Below are 17,022 nucleotides of genomic sequence, written 5' to 3'. Positions count from 1 at the left end.
CACCTCTCGCCAGAGTCTCCCCTCGTTTTGCATGACCCTCGGGCAGACCTGAGTCCCCCTCTCCTCATTTCAGGAGGTTCCAGCAGCCTTTCTGCAGGGTTTGCCAAAGGCAGCTTGCCTGTGTCCTTTCCTCTCTGGGATCCTGTGTTTCTTAGTTTTCGGCCTGCTGCTTTCTACTACCTTGTTTTTTATGTTCTTAAGACTAAGAAACACATACTGAAGATTTCTAGTTTTCTTTTTTTTTTTTTTTTTTTTTGGAGATGGAGTTTCGTTCTTTTTGCCCAGATTGGAGTGCAATGACACGATCTTGGCTCACTGCAACCTCTGCCTCCCAGTTTCAAGCGATTCTCTTGCCTCAGCCTCCCAAGTAGGTGGGATTACAGTTACAGACGCTCGCCACCATACCTGGCTAAGTTTCGTATTTTTAGTACGGACAGGATTTCGCCATGTTGGTCAGGCTGGTCTTGAACTCCTGACCTCAGGTGATCCACCCTCCTCGGCCTCCCAAAGTGCTGTGATTACAGGCGTGAACCACCACACGCGGGCAGATTTCTAGTTTTCACTGTGAGGTTGATCTGAATAACCCAGCCCACCTTGACCAGAACAGGAAGCTGCATACACCTGTCATTCCACTTGCACAGGAGGCTACTGTGGGGACTGCTGGAGCCCAGGACCAGCCTGGGCAATGTAGCGAGACCCAAAACATAAAAAATGGAAGAGAAGTCTATGCTATGTGCATTAACCAAAGCCTCTTTGTCTCTTCTCCCCACCCTCAGCATCCTTCGGAAAGCTCTGGACAAGATCGCGGAAATCAAGTCTCTGTTGGAGGAGAGGCGGATTGGTGAGTGGGAGAGGACATGCTGGGAGGTCCTTTGCTGGGACAAGGGAGGCCCTGCGGGCAGCATTCACCCTTCCGTGGGGGCCTGCGGCCACCGCCTGCTGGGATCCTCCCATGGAGGCTCTGGCAGACTGGCTCTGCCACTGAGAAGGGACAGGAGATCATTCCCAGCGCCCAGAGGCAGGGGTCCCAGTTCTCCCTCAGCAGCCAGAGATCATCCTGCCCTGGCCCCTCATCTCCTGCCCCTTCCGGGGCCTGCGCCAGTCACCCCCTCCTTCCTGCCATGGCCCATGCCCATCTCTTGCCCTGGCTGGTTTCTGCAGAGCCACACGCTGTGTGTCATAAAGCCAGCCTTCCAGACGCCTTCAGCCTGCGTTAGGCTCTCCTACCTGTCTGCCCTCCCAACAGTCCCATGGTGGGCAGAATCTTGGCAGGTCAGCGTCCCCACGCAGCCATGTTGGTTCTGTGTGAAGTCAAGTGGGGTGTCCAGCCGTGCCTGAGGAGGTTGGAGGTGCACATTTAATTTTTGTTTTTTTTAACTTTCTGTTGAATTACAATGTATATTAATAGAAGAAAAGTACACATAAGTGCAGATTTCAATGAAATATTCACTAACTGAACACACTTCTGTAGCCAGCATTCAGATCAGCAAACACAGCCTGAACGGCACCTCAGAACCCGCTTTCTTTCTTCTGGTTCCTCCCCCTGGGTCCCCGCTGTGCTGCCGTCTCACCCAACTGTAGTTAAACCCAGCAGCCCCTATAGGTGTTGACACATGGCCGATGGGGTCACAGTCTGGCTGGGCCCTTGGGCTCACTCGGGAACTGGGGGCTCCCAGGTGCTCCTCCAGCAGCTCAGTGCAGCATGCTGGGGGGTCAGGGCCAGCACCTGTCCCTGGGGACTCAGGCCTCCCTTCCTTCCCACAGCGGCCAAGATCGCGGGTCTCTACAATGACTCGGAGCCACCCCGGAAGACCATGCGCAGAGGGGTGCTGATGACCCTGCTGCAGCAGTCGGCCATGACCCTGCCCCTGTGGATCGGGAAGCCTGGTGACAAGTGAGGGCAGCAGCTGTGAGGGAGGGGCTGGTGCCCAGGGGCTGGGACTGACCGTTTGTTCCACTCACAGGCCCCCACCCCTCTGTGGGGCCATTCCCGCCTCAGGAGACTACGTGGCCAGACCTGGAGACAAGGTGGCTGCCCGGGTGAAGGCCGTGGATGGGGACGAGCAGTGGATCCTGGCCGAGGTGGTCAGTTACAGCCATGCCACCAACAAGTGAGTGACACCAGCCCCGGGGCTGCTCTCTGGTCACCGAACTTGCCTGGGCTGCGGGAGAAAAGCTCCGCAGAGGGTGCTCCCCAGAGCCTGGCTGTGCAGGGAGCACCAGGTCCTCCCCCATCCTCACTCCCCAACATGGACTGCGCCCCTGGCTGCATCCAGCATTTTCCTCCTTTTGTCTGCAGGTATGAGGTAGATGACATCGATGAAGAAGGCAAAGAGTGAGTGTCCAGGCCAGGGCAGGGTATGGAGCCTGGGGGCAGCCTAACAGCTGAGAAGGAGCATCCCCACCCGGCCACAGGTTGATATAAACCCCTCTTCCCCCAGGAGACACACCCTGAGCCGGCGCCGTGTCATCCCACTGCCCCAGTGGAAGGCCAACCCGGAGACGGACCCCGAGGCCTTGTTCCAGAAGGAGCAGCTTGTGCTGGCCCTGTATCCCCAAACCACCTGCTTCTACCGCGCCCTGATCCATGCGCCCCCACAGCGGGTAAAGCAGCCTCCATGGGAGAGGCCATGGGTGATGGCAGGAACAGGCTGATCAGACAGATGAGGGGTCCTCTCCCCACTCCTTCCCTTTGTCCTCATCTCACAGGCTCCAAGCTGACAGGACCCACCAGCTGCCCTCCCTCTTCCACTCCAGCCCCAAAGGCCACCATCTCTTTGCCAGCCCTGGCAGCCTTGGCAAGCCCCAAGTCAGCGGCTTCCAGCCCCAGGAGAACCAGCTCCGAGATGGGAAGCTCCTGCCCTGAGCCCCGGGCTCCTAGCACCTTGTGCTCTTTGTGACATGGGACACAAGCCACCTGAGGCCAGGATCCCTGTCTGCTGCCCTCTGGGTTGCCCTCGGTCCTCTCAACAAAGAGTCATTGAAAGGCAGCAGACCCTCCAGCTATGGCCCCACTAGGAAAGGAGTCAGCGCCCCTACTTCTCCCCGCCTATTCCCTGCCTTGGGTCTCCAGCCACTGAAAAAAGAGCTCTGTAGCAGCAGGGACTGGGCCAAGACTTCTTGATGCCAGAGTGAAGGATGATAGGAGTGGCTGAGAGTCCACGGCCCAGAGGCTCCTGCGGTCTAGGCTGGGGGAAGGGGGTGCCTGTCCTGGCCTGGGGGTCTCTGAGCAGCCCCTCCTGTCTGCCTGCCCCACAGCCCCAGGATGACTACTCGGTCCTGTTTGAAGACACCTCCTATGCAGACGGCTATTCCCCTCCGCTCAATGTGGCTCAGAGGTACGTGGTGGCTTGTAAGGAACCCAAGAAAAAGTGATGCTGCCCGGCGGACTCGCCATCCCCCAACGACACAGGGCAGGACGGCAGAGGACGTGCTGGGATTAAACACATTCCCCCTCCACTCGTCTCCTGGGTTTTACTTCTCCAGACCCTCTCCCCTCTCCAAACAGGGCAAGTTGAGGAGCTGGAGCGGGGAAGTGGCCGTATTTGGCCCCAGTGGGCGATCACTCTTTCAGCTCAGGGTTTCTCTTGGCTTGGAATAGAGACTCTGCATTGAACACAAATCATACTTTATTCTTGAGCCGCTTGGTCAGGCTTGATTCACACACTCTGCAGTGACCCCAGGAGCCCCTCTCACAGCTCAGAGCGGAAGCTGAGGCTGCAGCCTGCCATCTTCTCCGCATAGTCCGCATTGAAGCGCTCATTCTGCGCCACGGTGAAGGTGGTCTTCCAGTCCCCAGCCATGCCTGGAGGAAGAAGGCAGGGAGCAAAGCTGGAGTCTCATCCCAGAGGAGGCCCCGAGTGCCTATGGGGAGGCTCCAGCTGCTGCTCCCACCTGCCCCAACCTCCGTGCTGGCTGGCGCCCACCTTTCCTCATGAAGGGGGAGATGGTATGGTCCATGAACTCCCGGCGGACGGTGGTGTAGTTGGTCATAGGGTTCTTCTTCATCTCCTTGAACGACGTGTGCTGAACCATGAGGTCCACGGTCTCCTCTGGCAGAGAGCGCCCCACAAACTCCAGGATCTTTTGAATCTCCCTTTTGGGGTTCTGAGCAGCAGAGGGCTCCTCAGTGGAGGCTAGGATTGCTGATTCAAGAAAATAAAAGGGGTCCCCTTCTCTAACCTCAGAGGGGAACTGGCCACTTCCACTTGAAAACCCATAGAGCCAGCTCCTCGACCCCCAGGACCCCAGTCCCTGGGGTAAAATGAATTGCTCTCTGCCCTGTGATCCCATCATGAGCTGGGCTTGGCTCCTATGGGAAAGGACTGGGATGGTCTTCTTCCATGACTGTGGCCCTGGGTGGCATAACCGTTGGCAGGGAAAAGCAATTGGAATAGATAGCTCATCCGTGGCAAGGGGCCGTGGTTCAGGCCTGTAATCCCAACACTTTGGGAGGCTGAGGCAGGCGGATCACCTGAGCTCAGGAGATGGAGACCAACCTGGCCAACATGGCAAAACACAAAAATTAGCCAGGCATGGTAGTGTGCATCTGGAATCTCAGTTACTCAGGAGGCTGAGGCAGGAGAATCACTTGAACCTGGGAGGGGCGATTACACTGAGCTGAGATCACACCACTGCATACCATCCTGGACAACAGAGCAAGACTTTGTCTCAAAAAAAAGTAGCTGATCTGTAGCCACCCGTGCAGCTGACTCAGGCACAGGAGATGAGAGCTGTGCAGAGCCTGCTGCCATGTGGGGCTGCAGTGGGGCCTGGGCCAGGGATTCAGGATGGGGAATCTGGGCCTGCTGTGGGGGCCCCCCAGGGAGGTGGCTGGGTGGCCTTGGCGGGTCCCTGTGAGGTGCCTGCCCCCAGGTGTCACATGGAGAGAAGCATCAAAGGCGGTCTCACCTCCTTCATGTCTTCATAGAAGAGGTAGAGAACAGGATGGGTGCGGCTCAGCTCCCACCACTCTTGCACGTGCTGGTACCAGCTCCCGTAGGACACTGGAGAAGCAGGCAGGGGGCGCCAACACAGGGTTGCTGTGCATTATAGCCACCACCCCTCAGCTCCACACCTTCCTTCCTCCCGTCAAACCCACCTTCTCCAGCCATGAACTTCTCCAGGAAGCTGTCCCAGGTCCCAGGGTGAGGGTACACCTTGGCCATGTGGTAGAAGTGGTAGTAGGAAACCGCCACATCTTTTGCATTGCGGGCAACATAGACCACCTGCAGGAGCAGAAGACTCCACCCCAGCACCATCACCACACAGCCTGCCCCAGGCCAGCTCATCTCTTGGTTTGGCAAAGGAGGAACCTGAGGCTTAGAGGCTGACTTGCTTGAGATCTGATGGCACAGGCAGGGCCAAGCTGGGATCTGAACCCTGCTCAGAAGCCAAAGTCCTGCCTGGTCCCTGAGACCATCATATTCTGTAGTAATATAATCTGCATCAATGCGTCACACCCCGATCTGGAGCAAGGCATGCTCCACCAGGTGTGTTCCCATCACCACCAATTTTGTGGGCCTGTGAGGACCCACCCTCTACCTTTCTTAGGTCTACACTGAAGAGTCTCATGTTCTTGGTCATCAGAGCAAGAGGCAGACAGTCCCCCCTGAAGAAGATGAGACAAGGCTGGAGGAAGTGAGGTGACTTTCCCAGAAGAACAGGACCAAAGCTGGGCTGAGCCGGGGCCTCCTTCCCTGGATTCACATGCCCCACACCTGGACCTTTGCTTTTTTCTTTTTGTTGTGGGTTTTGTTTTGTTTTGTGTTTTTGAGGCTCTATGTCTCAAAAAAAAAGAGAAAAAAGACCTTGGTCTTTCTTTTTTCCTGTTGCCCAGGTTGGAGTGCACTGGAGTGATAATAGCTCACTGCCACCTTGACCTCCCAGGCTCAAGCAATCCTCCAACCTTAGACTTTTGAGTAGCTGGGACTACAGCGCCATGCCACCATGCTCTGCTGATTATTTGCATTTTTTATAGAGATGGAGTCTCCCCATGTTTCCTGGGCTGGTCTGGAACTCCTGAGCTCATGCGTTCCACCCACCTTGGCCTCCCAAAGTGCTGGCATTATAGCAGTGAGCCACCCAGGTGGCAAACTTTTTTTTTTTTTTTTTGAGACGGAGTCTCGCTGTCGCCCAGGCTGGACTGCAGTGGCGTGATCTCGGCTCACTGCAAGCTCCGCCTCCCAGGTTCACGCCATTCTCCTGCCTCAGCCTCCCGAGCAGCTGGGACTACAGGCGCCTGCCACCGTGCCCAGCAAATCTTTTTTAATATTTATTTGTTTTGTTTGAAACAAAGTCTCGATGTGTCTCCCAGGCTGGAGTGCAGTGGCGCAATCTCGGCTCACTGCAACCACCGCCTCCCAGGTACAAGTTATTCTCCTGCCTCAGCCTCCCAAGTAGCTGGGATTACAGGCACCTGCCCCAACGCCTGGCTAATTTTTGTATTTTTAGTAGAGATGGGGTTTCTCCATGTTGGCCAGGCTGATCTCAAAGTCCTGACCTCGGGTGATCTGCCCACCTCGACCTTCCAAAGTGCTGGTATTATAGGCGTGAGCCACAACAGGCCCAGCCCCCCGCCACCTGCTACTTTTTTTTTTTTTTTTTTTTTTTTGAGGCAGAGTTTTGCTCTTGTTTCCCAGGCTGCAGTGCAATGGTGAGGTCTCGGCTGACTACAACCTCTGCCTCCCAGCTTCAAGCAGTTCTCCTGCTTCGGCCTCCCAAGTAGCTGGGATTATAGATGCCTGCCATCACGCCCGGCTAATTTTTTTGTATTTTTAGTAGAGATGGGGTTTTGCCATGTTGGCCAGGCTGGTCTTGAACTCCTAGTCTCAGGTGATCCGCCTGCCTCAGCCTCTTCAAGTGCTGGAATTACAGGTGTGAGCCACCGCACTGGTGGGACACTCTATTCTTCATCTTCTTTTGAGACAAGGTTTCTCTGTCACCCAGTCTGGAGTGTAGTGGTGTGATCCTAGCTCACTGTAGCCTTAAACTCCTAGGCTCAGATGATCCTCCCACCTGAGCTTCCTGAGTAGCTGCTACTACAGGCACACACCACTAGGCATAGCTAATTTTTTTTTTTTTTGGAAGAGACCGATCTGCAGCTTCTGGCTTCAAGGGATCTTCCCACCTCAGCCTCCCAAAGTACTGAGATTGCGGGTGTGAAACACTGTGTCCAGCCTCACCTTGACCTTCTGATCCAACAGAGTCTGGGGCAGCAGAGCCAGGGGCAGGTGTGTCTTCAGGAGCCGTGGGGCCGGTGTGTCTTTCAGAGTCTCCATCCCTGAGCAGTGGGTCAGGGAAGGTCTGGTGAGATGAAGCCCCAGCCCTGTCTTCCTCCACTCCCCTTGCCCCCAGGACACACACACCTGAGGGAATCCCTGGGACTTTGAACTCAAGGAAGGGCACCCGCATGAAGATGGGAGCTCGGTGACACTTCTCCAGGTCACCACCCTGGTAGATCATGTCCAGAATCTGGCTCACCCAGGTAGTGCCTGGGGAGGAAAGGAGATAGGAGGTGAGCAGGCTGAGGGCATGACCTCACTGGCCAAGCTGGGGACTGCCGCCTGGGAGAGGGTGGGTGGCCCTCCTCACCTACCAGACTTGGGGTAGGTGCTGATGAGCAGGTCATCGGGCTGGGCCCGGAAGCTCTGCAAGGGCCCCAGTGCCTCTGCAAAGTACTTGATGAGTGGGACCCCCTTCACGTACTCCAGTGGCGGGCGAGAGATGTCCTGGATCAGCTCCATGTTCCTGCATCGGGGCCAGAGCCAGGCCCATTCCCTTAACACCATCACAACAGCAAGAACTGAGGCCTAGGGAGGCTGAGTGACTTGCCCGCGCTCACAAAGCCAGTCAGTGGCGGGGCTGGGGCTGAAAACCAGGTCAGGCAGTAATGTGGTGGTTCCCCAGCCTGGCCACACCTTTCATTCACCTGCAGAGCTGTTCAAAATCCCAGGGCCTGGGCCATGGTTCAGACCAGTGAAAGCACCCTCGTGGGGCAAGGCCCAGATATCAGGGTGTGTGAAGGTCTCCAGGAGAGTCCAGCTGCACTGAGGAAGCTCTAGGGCCTGCCTTTGCTGTCTCCCTGCCAGCCAGTGCCCTTTATCTCACCATTTCCTGCTGTGACCCCCCCCAGCCTCCACCCAGTGGGCTCCTCTCCCCGATGCTCCGCTCCTTGAGCCCCACGGCCCCTCACATGTGGAAACCTCCTAGGCCGACCAGGCCTGTAATCCACTTGCCCTGCCACAGTCCATCTGGGCTTCAGGACAAACACAGCCCATTGAGCAACTGAGCTGGTATTGGGGGCCAGAGCCTGGTGTGGGAATGAACAAAACTGTGATGACTCAGCAAAAGGAGGATCCTGGGCAGGGTGGCTCCCGCCTGTAATCCCAGACCCTAGGGAGGCCGAGGCCAGAAGTTGGAGACCAATCTGGGCAGCATTGGAAGACCCCATCTCTAAAAATCTTTTAAAAATGTTTTTTAAAACTATCCAGGCAGGCTGGTGAGGGTCTGTAGTCCTAGCTACTGAGGCAGGAGAATCACTTGAGCCCAGGAATTCAAGGCTACAGTGTCCAGGATCCCACAGCACTCCAGCCTGGGTGACAGCAAGACCTGGCCTCCCAGGGAAAAAAAAAAAAAAAAAAAAGGAAGCGAGGGGGATTCACGCTGGCCGGGGTTGTCTGAAATGGGATATCCGTGGGAAAGGGCAGGGATGGCAGAGGCCTCGGTTTCTGGAATGTTGGAGCCAGAAGCTGAGCAGGGTGAGGGCGCCCTGGGCCATTCCAGTGTGTCACTCACCTGAGCTGTGGGGAACTTGGCCTTGTGCCCTCCTGGCCCGCAGTGGCTGAGTGTGGGTGCTGTGTGGGAATGCAGGGGTGTTGTCTGTGCTGAGGGTTTCCTAGGTCCAGTGTGGGAGGGATCTGGAGCCAGGGCCGGACTTAGATTTGCTTCCGGAAGGAAAGGGTAGGGTTGGGGGTGGGGGAGCTTCTTCATTACCCTCCTTAGTTTGCCAGCTGGAGACAAGCTTAAAGTGATCTCCAAAGCCACGACTGGGTTTGGTGTGTAGAAAACAGAAGAATGAAAGCGGAAAAGGGCCCAATGGTGGGTTGTTTTTGTGGGTTTTTTTGTTTTTTTTTTTTTTTTGAGCTGTCACGGGGCTCCTGACCTGTCCCTGAACTCCAACATACTAGCTTTCTCTAATTGACCCAGGCAAGAGAGGGAGGGATTGGAGGAGAAAGATGGGATAGGCAGGCCCGGGAAAGGTCACCTACCTGCTGGCTCCAGGCCAGTCTTGAAGGTGCCAGGGGTTTTGGCCCAGTGCAGCCCACAGGCCTCCAGCAGCCCGTGCACTCCAGGCTCTGACCACAAGGCCAGTCTGCAGTGATGTGTGTGGGCAGAGTGAAGGGGCAGGGGTGGGGCAGAGTGAAAGGGCAGGGGTGGAGCAGAGCATGGATGCATAGAACAAGAAAGAACAAGGACACTGCAGTCCCATTTCCCGGGGAGCCAGCCCCAGCTTCATGGCTCCCTGGGGATCTCACAGAGCATCGATAGAAGATCCTAGAAGAACCACAGGCCCTGGCAGGTACTTTTCTTTCCATGGGTTTGAAGGAGGCTCCACAGACAGAGGCCAGAGGAGGCTGAGGCTTGGAAGCCACAGGGCCCCGTGGAGGCAGGGCATCCCCCCCTCCTCCTTGTTCTTTGTCCTCACTATTTAAAGTCCAGGGTCAAGCTGGGCACGAGACAGGTAAACAACCATCTGGGTAAAGGTGAGTCTCCCAAGCCTTCCAAGAAATGCATGAGTTCAGAGGCAAGCGGGGAAAGCTGAGAGACATGGGGTTTCCAGGCAGAGGAGAGGCTGCTCCCCTGCTAGGGCCACAGGCCCTTCTTCCCTCCTCTGTGCCCCTGAGGAATCCCCGTGACTGGCAGGTCCTCGGGCTACTACCACCGCCCCTGCCCTCAGCAACCTTCAGGAGGCCCCCTTTGACTCAGACTTTGTATTGCACTCTAGTGAAAACCAGCCTGAACAGCAGGGGGTGGCACAGTAAAGAGGCAAGAATGTGAGATTAATAGAGTGGTAGCCAGAGAATAAATCCCAGGCAGCAGTTTCACATGAGCAGAAAAAGGAAACTTGAAATAGCTGCATGTGCTAAGGGCCAATAAGTCCCTGAAAAATAGGATGAAGACCAAGCTGGCTACGACCAACCAGACACAACATGGTGCTGTATCTGATGTAGGTTTCACCTAGGATCTCATTGTACGATCAGTAACATATGAAACCATACACCCACCAGTGCCACGAAGGCTCCAGGAGCACCTGTATTTGGGTGTAAATTGTAGCACCACGGTCTTGAGAAATCTTTACCTTTTCCTGGAATCTTCATGAATATACCCCTCTTTAGTTAAAGAAGCCCATAAAGGTCAGCCCCAAATCTTGTAGGGCATGAGACACTCTCTTGAGGACCCCCACATTCCCCTTCTTGAGTGAGTCCTTTTACTCTGCAAGAAATCTCCCTACGTTCATGACTTTCTGACTTGTCCTTAAATTCGTTCTGGCAACGGTGTCAACAGCCTGGATACTGATCGAGGTCGATATCCCACCGGTCTTTGAGGACCTCCCCTAGGCCACCGGTATCTGGAGGGGGTTAAGGACACTGAGGATCAGGTCTCCAGCAGGACTGTCCACTGTGCCTGCAGAGGCAAGAAGGTTGGTCACAGGCAGCCCAGGGCAGGGAGTGGGGTAGGAGGCTGGGGCCAAAGCCCACTCACGTCTTCTAATTCCGAGTCTTCTATTTCCTTCGTGTCCATCTGGCACAGCCAGATCAGGTAACCCAAAGCAGTGACATCTCACAGCTACCAAGGCATGGGGCCAGAGAGAGATACAGAGTCAGGCATCACAAGCCCTCTCCAGGCTCAGCCCTGAATACCAAGATCAGGACTTGGCTGCCCCGGCCTGGATTGCACAACTGGGCACCCTCTACCCAGAGCTAGACCAGGCTGGGGCCAGGGGACTGCACTCACCTAGGGCATTGGCCCTCTAGGGGCAGAAGCTGCCCTGGTTCTTCCTGAAGGAACTCCTCTGGCAGATCAGGTGAGCCCTTAGGGGGCAGCTAGGGTTGGGGCAACACAAAGGCCCCTCTTCATCCTGTCCCAGGCAGCAGGCAGGTAAGAGACAAGGAGGGAGAGGGACCTGGCAGCAAGCCCCTCTGTGCAGCAGGCACTGTTCCGGGCATTACACAGCTCCATCCCTTGAGGCAGGGGTGACTGTTATTTGCATCTTACAGACGAGGAAATGGATGTGGGGGGTTTAAAATCCTTGCCACCCTGGGACTAAGCTGATGAAGGTCCTGTGAGCCTCAGCAGCGATTGATTGAGTCACAGCCTCACCACTGCAGCCAGACCTGATCTTCCTCACAGCTCAGCAGCACCCAGCAGGTCACTGAATCTCCACAGGGAAAGTCCTCTACTCACTCACCATTAGCGGGTGCTCAGTAGAAGGCGCCCATCGTCCATTATTGTATTAACTATTTCTTGGCCATCAGCTCTGTGTAAGACTTTGTTCTACAGCAGTGACAAGAGCGGCCCTTGGGCAGTTTAGTGCAAAGGTTGGAGTGGGAGAGACTAACGAGAGCCATAAAGACGAAGCGAGTAACATATTCAGGAAAAGGAGCAGACGGGGAAGTACACAAGAGGTGCAAATTTATTTTATATTTTTAGAGACAGGGTCTTGCTCTTTTGCCCGGGCTGTAGTGCAGTGGAGTGATCATAGCTCACTGCAGCCTCCAACTCCTGGGCTCAGGCGATCCTCCCACCTCGGCCTCCCCCGTAGCTGGGACTACAGGCATGTGCCACCATGCCCGGCTTCTCAGAGCTGCAATTTTAAATTGGGAGCCAGGGAAGACCTTCCCGTGGAGGTGGCAGGTTATCAAGACAGAAGGTGTAGAGAAGAACCTTCCAGTCAAAGGGAAAAGGCAGGTCCTGCTGTGCTCAGGAATGGCCAGAGCTACTATCATCCCATCTTGGAGATGGGGACAGGGCCCCAAAAGTGTCAGGGCGTTTCCTGATTCCTCAACAAACAGCTGGATCCGAAGTCGTCTGGACAATCAAGCCTCCGTGTCTGGGGCGGACCTCACCTGGAGCGCGCGGGCGCGCAGGGCGCACAGGCCTCTAGGTCCCAGGGTCCGGCTCAGGCTCAGGCTTGGCGTCAGCAAAGGGACCTGCGCGGCGTCCTGGGGCAGAGGAGGCCCGAAGGCCAGTGGCCAGTGCAGTGCTGTGGGAGGAGGTCGGGGCGCAGCAGGAGAGGGAGGCGCGCCCAGAGCGGGGTGCCAGGCCCACTCCAACCGCGGCAGGGTAGGGGGGCATCAGGGCGGCTCCGGGCAGGGGTCGGACCCTAAACCCCGGCCACTAGCGGCCGCCCGGTCTTCTTCCTTACTCGAAGGGCGGCCACGGCTAACGGGAAGCTGTGCACAATGAGCGCTATCTCCCTGGGGAGGAGAACGGGAATGTCCCTGGGAGTCCCGCCGCTCTCCACCGCGGGTCCCCTCCAATCCCACCCGAAAGCGAGGTCCTCATTCCCGGCTTCAGCGGAGCCCCAGGCCCCGCCCCTGCCTGAAGTCACGCCCGCTGCACCTGTCCACCTCAGGCCCTGCCTCCAGCCCAGGTACCCACCCACCTGTCCCCCATCCTCTCTCTCCTGCGCTCCATCCGATCCCAGCGTGCCCACCAAGACTCCTACGCTGGACTCCAGCCTGGATCATCACCCCGCCCCAGCCCGCTCCTTCCCGGAGTTCCACCGCCGAGATTCCCAGAGCACTGGCTCCCCGTCACGTGCCTCCTCTGCGACAGGCCTCGTCCCCTCCCCAGACGCCCCACCCTTGTCACAGGCCTGGCGGGTCCCTCTCATCAGGCCTGTGCCTCGCGGGGTCCGCCTTCTCCAGGAAGCCTTCCTCCGGCCACAGAGACCCTCCCCGTCTTACCAGGAGTGCAATGGCGCTTTTCAGCTCGCTGCAACCACTGCCCCGACCGCCCGGGCTCAAGCGATTCTCCTGCCTCAGCCTCCCAAGTAGCTGGAATTACAGGTACGTGCCACCATGCCCGGCTAATTTTTGTATTTCTAGTAGAGACGGGGTTTCACCATGTTGGCCAGGCTGTTCTCAAAGAACACCTGACCTCAAGTGATCCGACCGGTTAAGGCCTCCCAATGTGCTGAGATTACAGGCGTGAGCGACTGCGCCCCGTCTGGACCCTGTCTTTTGTGCAGCCCCCATTGTGCTGCTGGACCCGACAAGCAGGGCTGACAGTGAACCCCACAAAGACGTGGCCCTGGTGACAGGGGTTCAGGCAGTAGAGCAGGTAGACGCAGAAGAAGCGCCTCCGCCTCTCAGGGACCCTGCGGGATCCTTCGAATTTTAGGAAATTCTCATTAAATACACTTCTGGGTCAGCAGCGACATCAGGAAAAGAACCTGACCAGCACCTCGGAACCTGCTTTGTCCCTCCCTGGTTCCTCCCTCTGGGTGCCAGCTGTGCTGCCCTCTCACTCATCTATAGTTAAGCGCAACAGCCCTTGTAGGACACCTGGCCGATCGGGTCACAGTCCTGCTGGGCCCTCAGCATCACTTGGGAGCACGAGGCTCCCTGGGGCTCCTTCCCACAGCTCAGTGCAGCATGCTAGGGGGTCAGGGCCAGCCCCTGTCCCTGGGGCCTCAGGCCTCCCTTCCTTCCCACAGCGGCCAAGATCGAGGGTCTCTACAATGACTCGTAGCCACCCCGGAAGACCATGCGCAGAGGGGTGCTGATGACCCTGCTGCAGCAGTCGGCCATGACCCTGCCCCTGTGGATTGGGAAGCCTGGTGACAAGTGCGGGCAGCAGCTGTGAGGGAGGGGCTGGGTGCCCAGGGGCTGGGACTGACCCTTTGTTACACTCACAGGCCCCTACCCCTCTGTGGAGCCATCCCTGCCTCAGGGGACTACCTGGCCAGACCTGGAAACAAGGTGGCTGCCCGGGTGAAAGCTGTGGATGGGGACTAGCAGTGGATCCTGGCCGAGGTGATCAGTTACAGCCAGACCACCAACAAGTGAGTGACACCAGCCCCGGGGCTGTTCTCTGGTCATTGCACCTGCCTGGGCTGCCGCTCTGCTTCCTGTCTGCACAGCAGGAGAAAAGCTCCCCAGAGGATGCTATGGGTGGGGCCGGCTGTGCAGGGAGCACTGGGTCCTCGCCCCGCCCCCATCCTCCACACTCCCCCACAGGGACTGTGCCCCTGGCTGCATCCAGCGTTTTCCTCCTTTTGTCCACAGGTATGAGGTAGACGACATCAATGAAGAAGGCAAAGAGTGAGTGTCCAGGCCAGGGCAGGTCATGGAGCCTGGGGGCAGCCTAACAGCTGGGAAGGAGCATCCCCATCCGGCCACGGGCTGACACAAGACCCTCAACCACCAGGAGACACAGCATGAGCTGGCACCAGATCATCCCGCTGCCCCAGTGGAAGGCCAACCCCGAGACACCCTGAGGCCTTGTTCCAGAAGGAGCAGCTCGTGCTGACCATGTATCTGCAGACCACCTGCTTCTACCGCGCCCTGATCCACGTGCCCTCACAGTGGGTAAAGTAGCCTCCATGGGAGAGGCCATGAATGATGTCAGGAACAGGCTGATCAGACAGGTGGGGGGTCCTTGTTTGGGCCAGGGCAGGGCATGGAGCCCAGGTGAGGCAGGATAGGTAGTCAAGGAGAAAACCACATTCTCAGGACGCTGTGACCTTGGTGACCGCACGGCCAACGCAGTAAGCCTCAGCATTCACCTGGTCACTGAGCTCAAGCAAAGCTATCTTCAATAGGGACTTTCCCTTTTGAGAACATGTGCATTTTGATTTTACCTGTCCTCAAACTGACCCTTTGCTCATTTTAATAGTAAAAACCACACCCCTGGGTGGAGATTTAAAATGCTAATGAGACATGAGTCCTAGGAACAGGCATGTATAGCAAATGCCCATGTGCACCCAGAGGACCACCCAGAACATGCTTACTCGTGACGCTTCTTCCCACCCATTATGAACAGTTGTGTAAGACTCCCATAAAGGGAGTTTTTCCTGCAGTATCAACACTGTCCCACCCTGACAAGCAGCCCATTCTGAACACGCTCAAGGTGTATTGTCTATTCTGCACTTAACTTTCAAAATACAGTTTTTCTTTTGCAATAAGTTACCCTATGCTGCACTTCTTTTGCTGTGTGTCTCTTGTTTAAATTATTTTATTTTGCTTATTTATTTATTTATTTATTTATTTTTTGAGACAGAGTCTTGCTCTGTCATCCAGGCTGGTGGGCAGTGTTGCGATCTCGTCTCACTATGATTCTCCTGCCTCAGCCTCTCGAGTAACTGGGATTACAAGTGTGCGCCAACATTCCCAGCTAATTATGTATTTTTAGTAGAGATGGGTTTCGCCATGTTGGCTAGGCTGGTCTCGAATTCCTGACCTCAGGGGATCCACCTGCCTCAGCCTCTCAAAGTGCTGGGATTACAGGCGTGAGCCACCGTGCCCTGCCTACTTACTTTATTTTAAACCAAGAAGACGAGAACCCAGGTATCACAACAGCCGTCAAGCTGGGAAGGAGTGTCCCCAGACACAGATTGACACAACCCCCAGGAGACACACCCTGAGCTGGCAGTCACGACCTCAGTGGAAGATCCACCACCAGATGGACCCCAAGGTCTTGTTCCAGAAGGAGCAGCTCATGTTGGCCCTGTATCCCCAGACCACCTGCTACTACCACGCCCTGATCCATGCACCCCCACAGCAGGTAAAGCAGCCTCCGGGGGAGAGGTGCAGAGGTCATTGGTGACACCAGGAACAGGCTGATCAGAGAAGCTAGGGGTTCTCTTCCTTGTCCCCCTTGTCCTCATCTCCCAAGCTAATGGGACCTGCCAGCAGCCCTACCTCTTCCACTCCAGCCCCAAAGGCTACTGTCCCCTTGCCAGCCCTGGCAGCCTTGGCAAGCCCCAAGTCAGCGGCTTCCCTTCTGCAGCCCCAGGAGAACCAGCTCTGAGATGGGAAGCTCCTGCCCTGAGCCCCGGGCTCCTACCGCCTTGTGCTCTTTGTGACATGGGACACAAGCCACCTGAGGCCAGGATCCCTGCCTACTGCCCTTTGGGTTGCCCTCAGTCCTCTGAACACAGAGTCCCTGAAAGGCAGCAGACCCTCCAGCTATGGCCCCACTGGGAAGGGAGTAAACGCCCCTTCCTCTCCCCGCCCTATTCACTGCCCTGGGCCTCCTGCCACTGAGAAAAGAGCTCTGTAGCAGCAGGAACTGGGCCAAGACTTCTTGACCCCAGAGTGAAGGATGATAGGAGTGACTGAGAGTCCACGGCCCAGAGGCTCCTGTGGTCTAGGCTGGGGGAAGCGGGTGCCTGTCCTGGCCTGGGGGTCTCTGAGCAGCCCCTCCTGTCTGTCTGCCCCACAGCTCCAGGATGACTACTCGGTCCTGTTTGAAGACACCTCCTATGCAGACGGCTATCCCCTCCGCTCAATGTGGCCCAGAGTTATGTGGTGGCTTGTAAGGAACCCAAGAAAACGTGATGCTGCCCGGCAGACTCGCCATCCCCCAACGACACAGGGCAGGACAGCAGAGGACGTGCTGGGATTAAACACATTCCCCTTCCACTTGTCTCCTGGGTTTTACTTCTCCAGACCCTCTCCCCTCTCCAAACAGGGCAAGTTGAGGAGCTGGAGCGGGGAAGTGGCCGTATTTGGCCCCAGTGGGCGATCACTCTTTCAGCTCAGGGTTTCTCTTGGCTTGGAATAGAGACTCTGCATTGAACACAAATCATAGTGTTGTTGTTGTTGTTAAGATGGAGTCTTGCTCTGTCGCCCAGGCTGAAGTGCAGTGGTGGGATCCCAGCTCACTAAAACCTCCACCTCCCAGGTTCAATAGATTCTCCCACCTCAGCTTCCAGAGTAGGTGGGATTGTTACAGGCACACACCATCATGCCCAGCTAATTTTTGTATTTTTAGTAGAGACGGGGCTTCACC

General features: G+C 56.5%; 2 protein-coding genes and 1 pseudogene across 3 annotated transcripts in view; 2 read left to right on the top strand and 1 right to left on the bottom strand.

The window, feature by feature from the left end:
- The window catches only part of LOC100580038 (SAGA-associated factor 29), a 79,272-nt gene that overhangs the window by 35,167 nt on the left and 27,083 nt on the right, over positions 1–17,022 (top strand). The window contains exons 5-10 of one of the 2 annotated variants that reach the window (XM_030798894.1): positions 777–841; positions 1,765–1,894; positions 1,965–2,111; positions 2,300–2,335; positions 2,442–2,604; positions 3,259–3,381. In XM_030798894.1, coding sequence (XP_030654754.1) covers positions 777–841; positions 1,765–1,894; positions 1,965–2,111; positions 2,300–2,335; positions 2,442–2,604; positions 3,259–3,375 — 658 coding nt within the window. In that variant the 3' untranslated portion in view covers positions 3,376–3,381. Of the gene's footprint in view, positions 1–776; positions 842–1,764; positions 1,895–1,964; positions 2,112–2,299; positions 2,336–2,441; positions 2,605–3,258; positions 3,460–17,022 lie in introns of those variants that run through there. The other variant, XM_030798886.1, reaches the window with a different exon arrangement.
- LOC100584149 (sulfotransferase 1A3) overlaps positions 3,620–17,022 on the bottom strand; it is a 58,490-nt gene continuing 45,087 nt past the window's right edge. Inside the window, exons 2-8 of the mRNA XM_030798850.1 lie at positions 7,598–7,749; positions 7,368–7,493; positions 7,185–7,282; positions 5,102–5,228; positions 4,912–5,006; positions 3,927–4,107; positions 3,620–3,805 (exon numbers count right to left, since the gene is read on the bottom strand). Of these exons, the coding sequence (XP_030654710.1) occupies positions 3,693–3,805; positions 3,927–4,107; positions 4,912–5,006; positions 5,102–5,228; positions 7,185–7,282; positions 7,368–7,493; positions 7,598–7,749 (892 nt within the window). The 3' untranslated portion in view covers positions 3,620–3,692. The remainder of the gene's footprint in view (positions 3,806–3,926; positions 4,108–4,911; positions 5,007–5,101; positions 5,229–7,184; positions 7,283–7,367; positions 7,494–7,597; positions 7,750–17,022) is intronic.
- LOC115836994 lies at positions 8,711–15,150 on the top strand (annotated as a pseudogene).

Source organism: Nomascus leucogenys, chromosome 2 (assembly GCF_006542625.1).
Source record: "Nomascus leucogenys isolate Asia chromosome 2, Asia_NLE_v1, whole genome shotgun sequence".
NCBI classification, from domain to species: domain Eukaryota; kingdom Metazoa; phylum Chordata; class Mammalia; order Primates; family Hylobatidae; genus Nomascus; species Nomascus leucogenys.
This window is presented reverse-complemented; position numbering and strand designations above follow the sequence as displayed.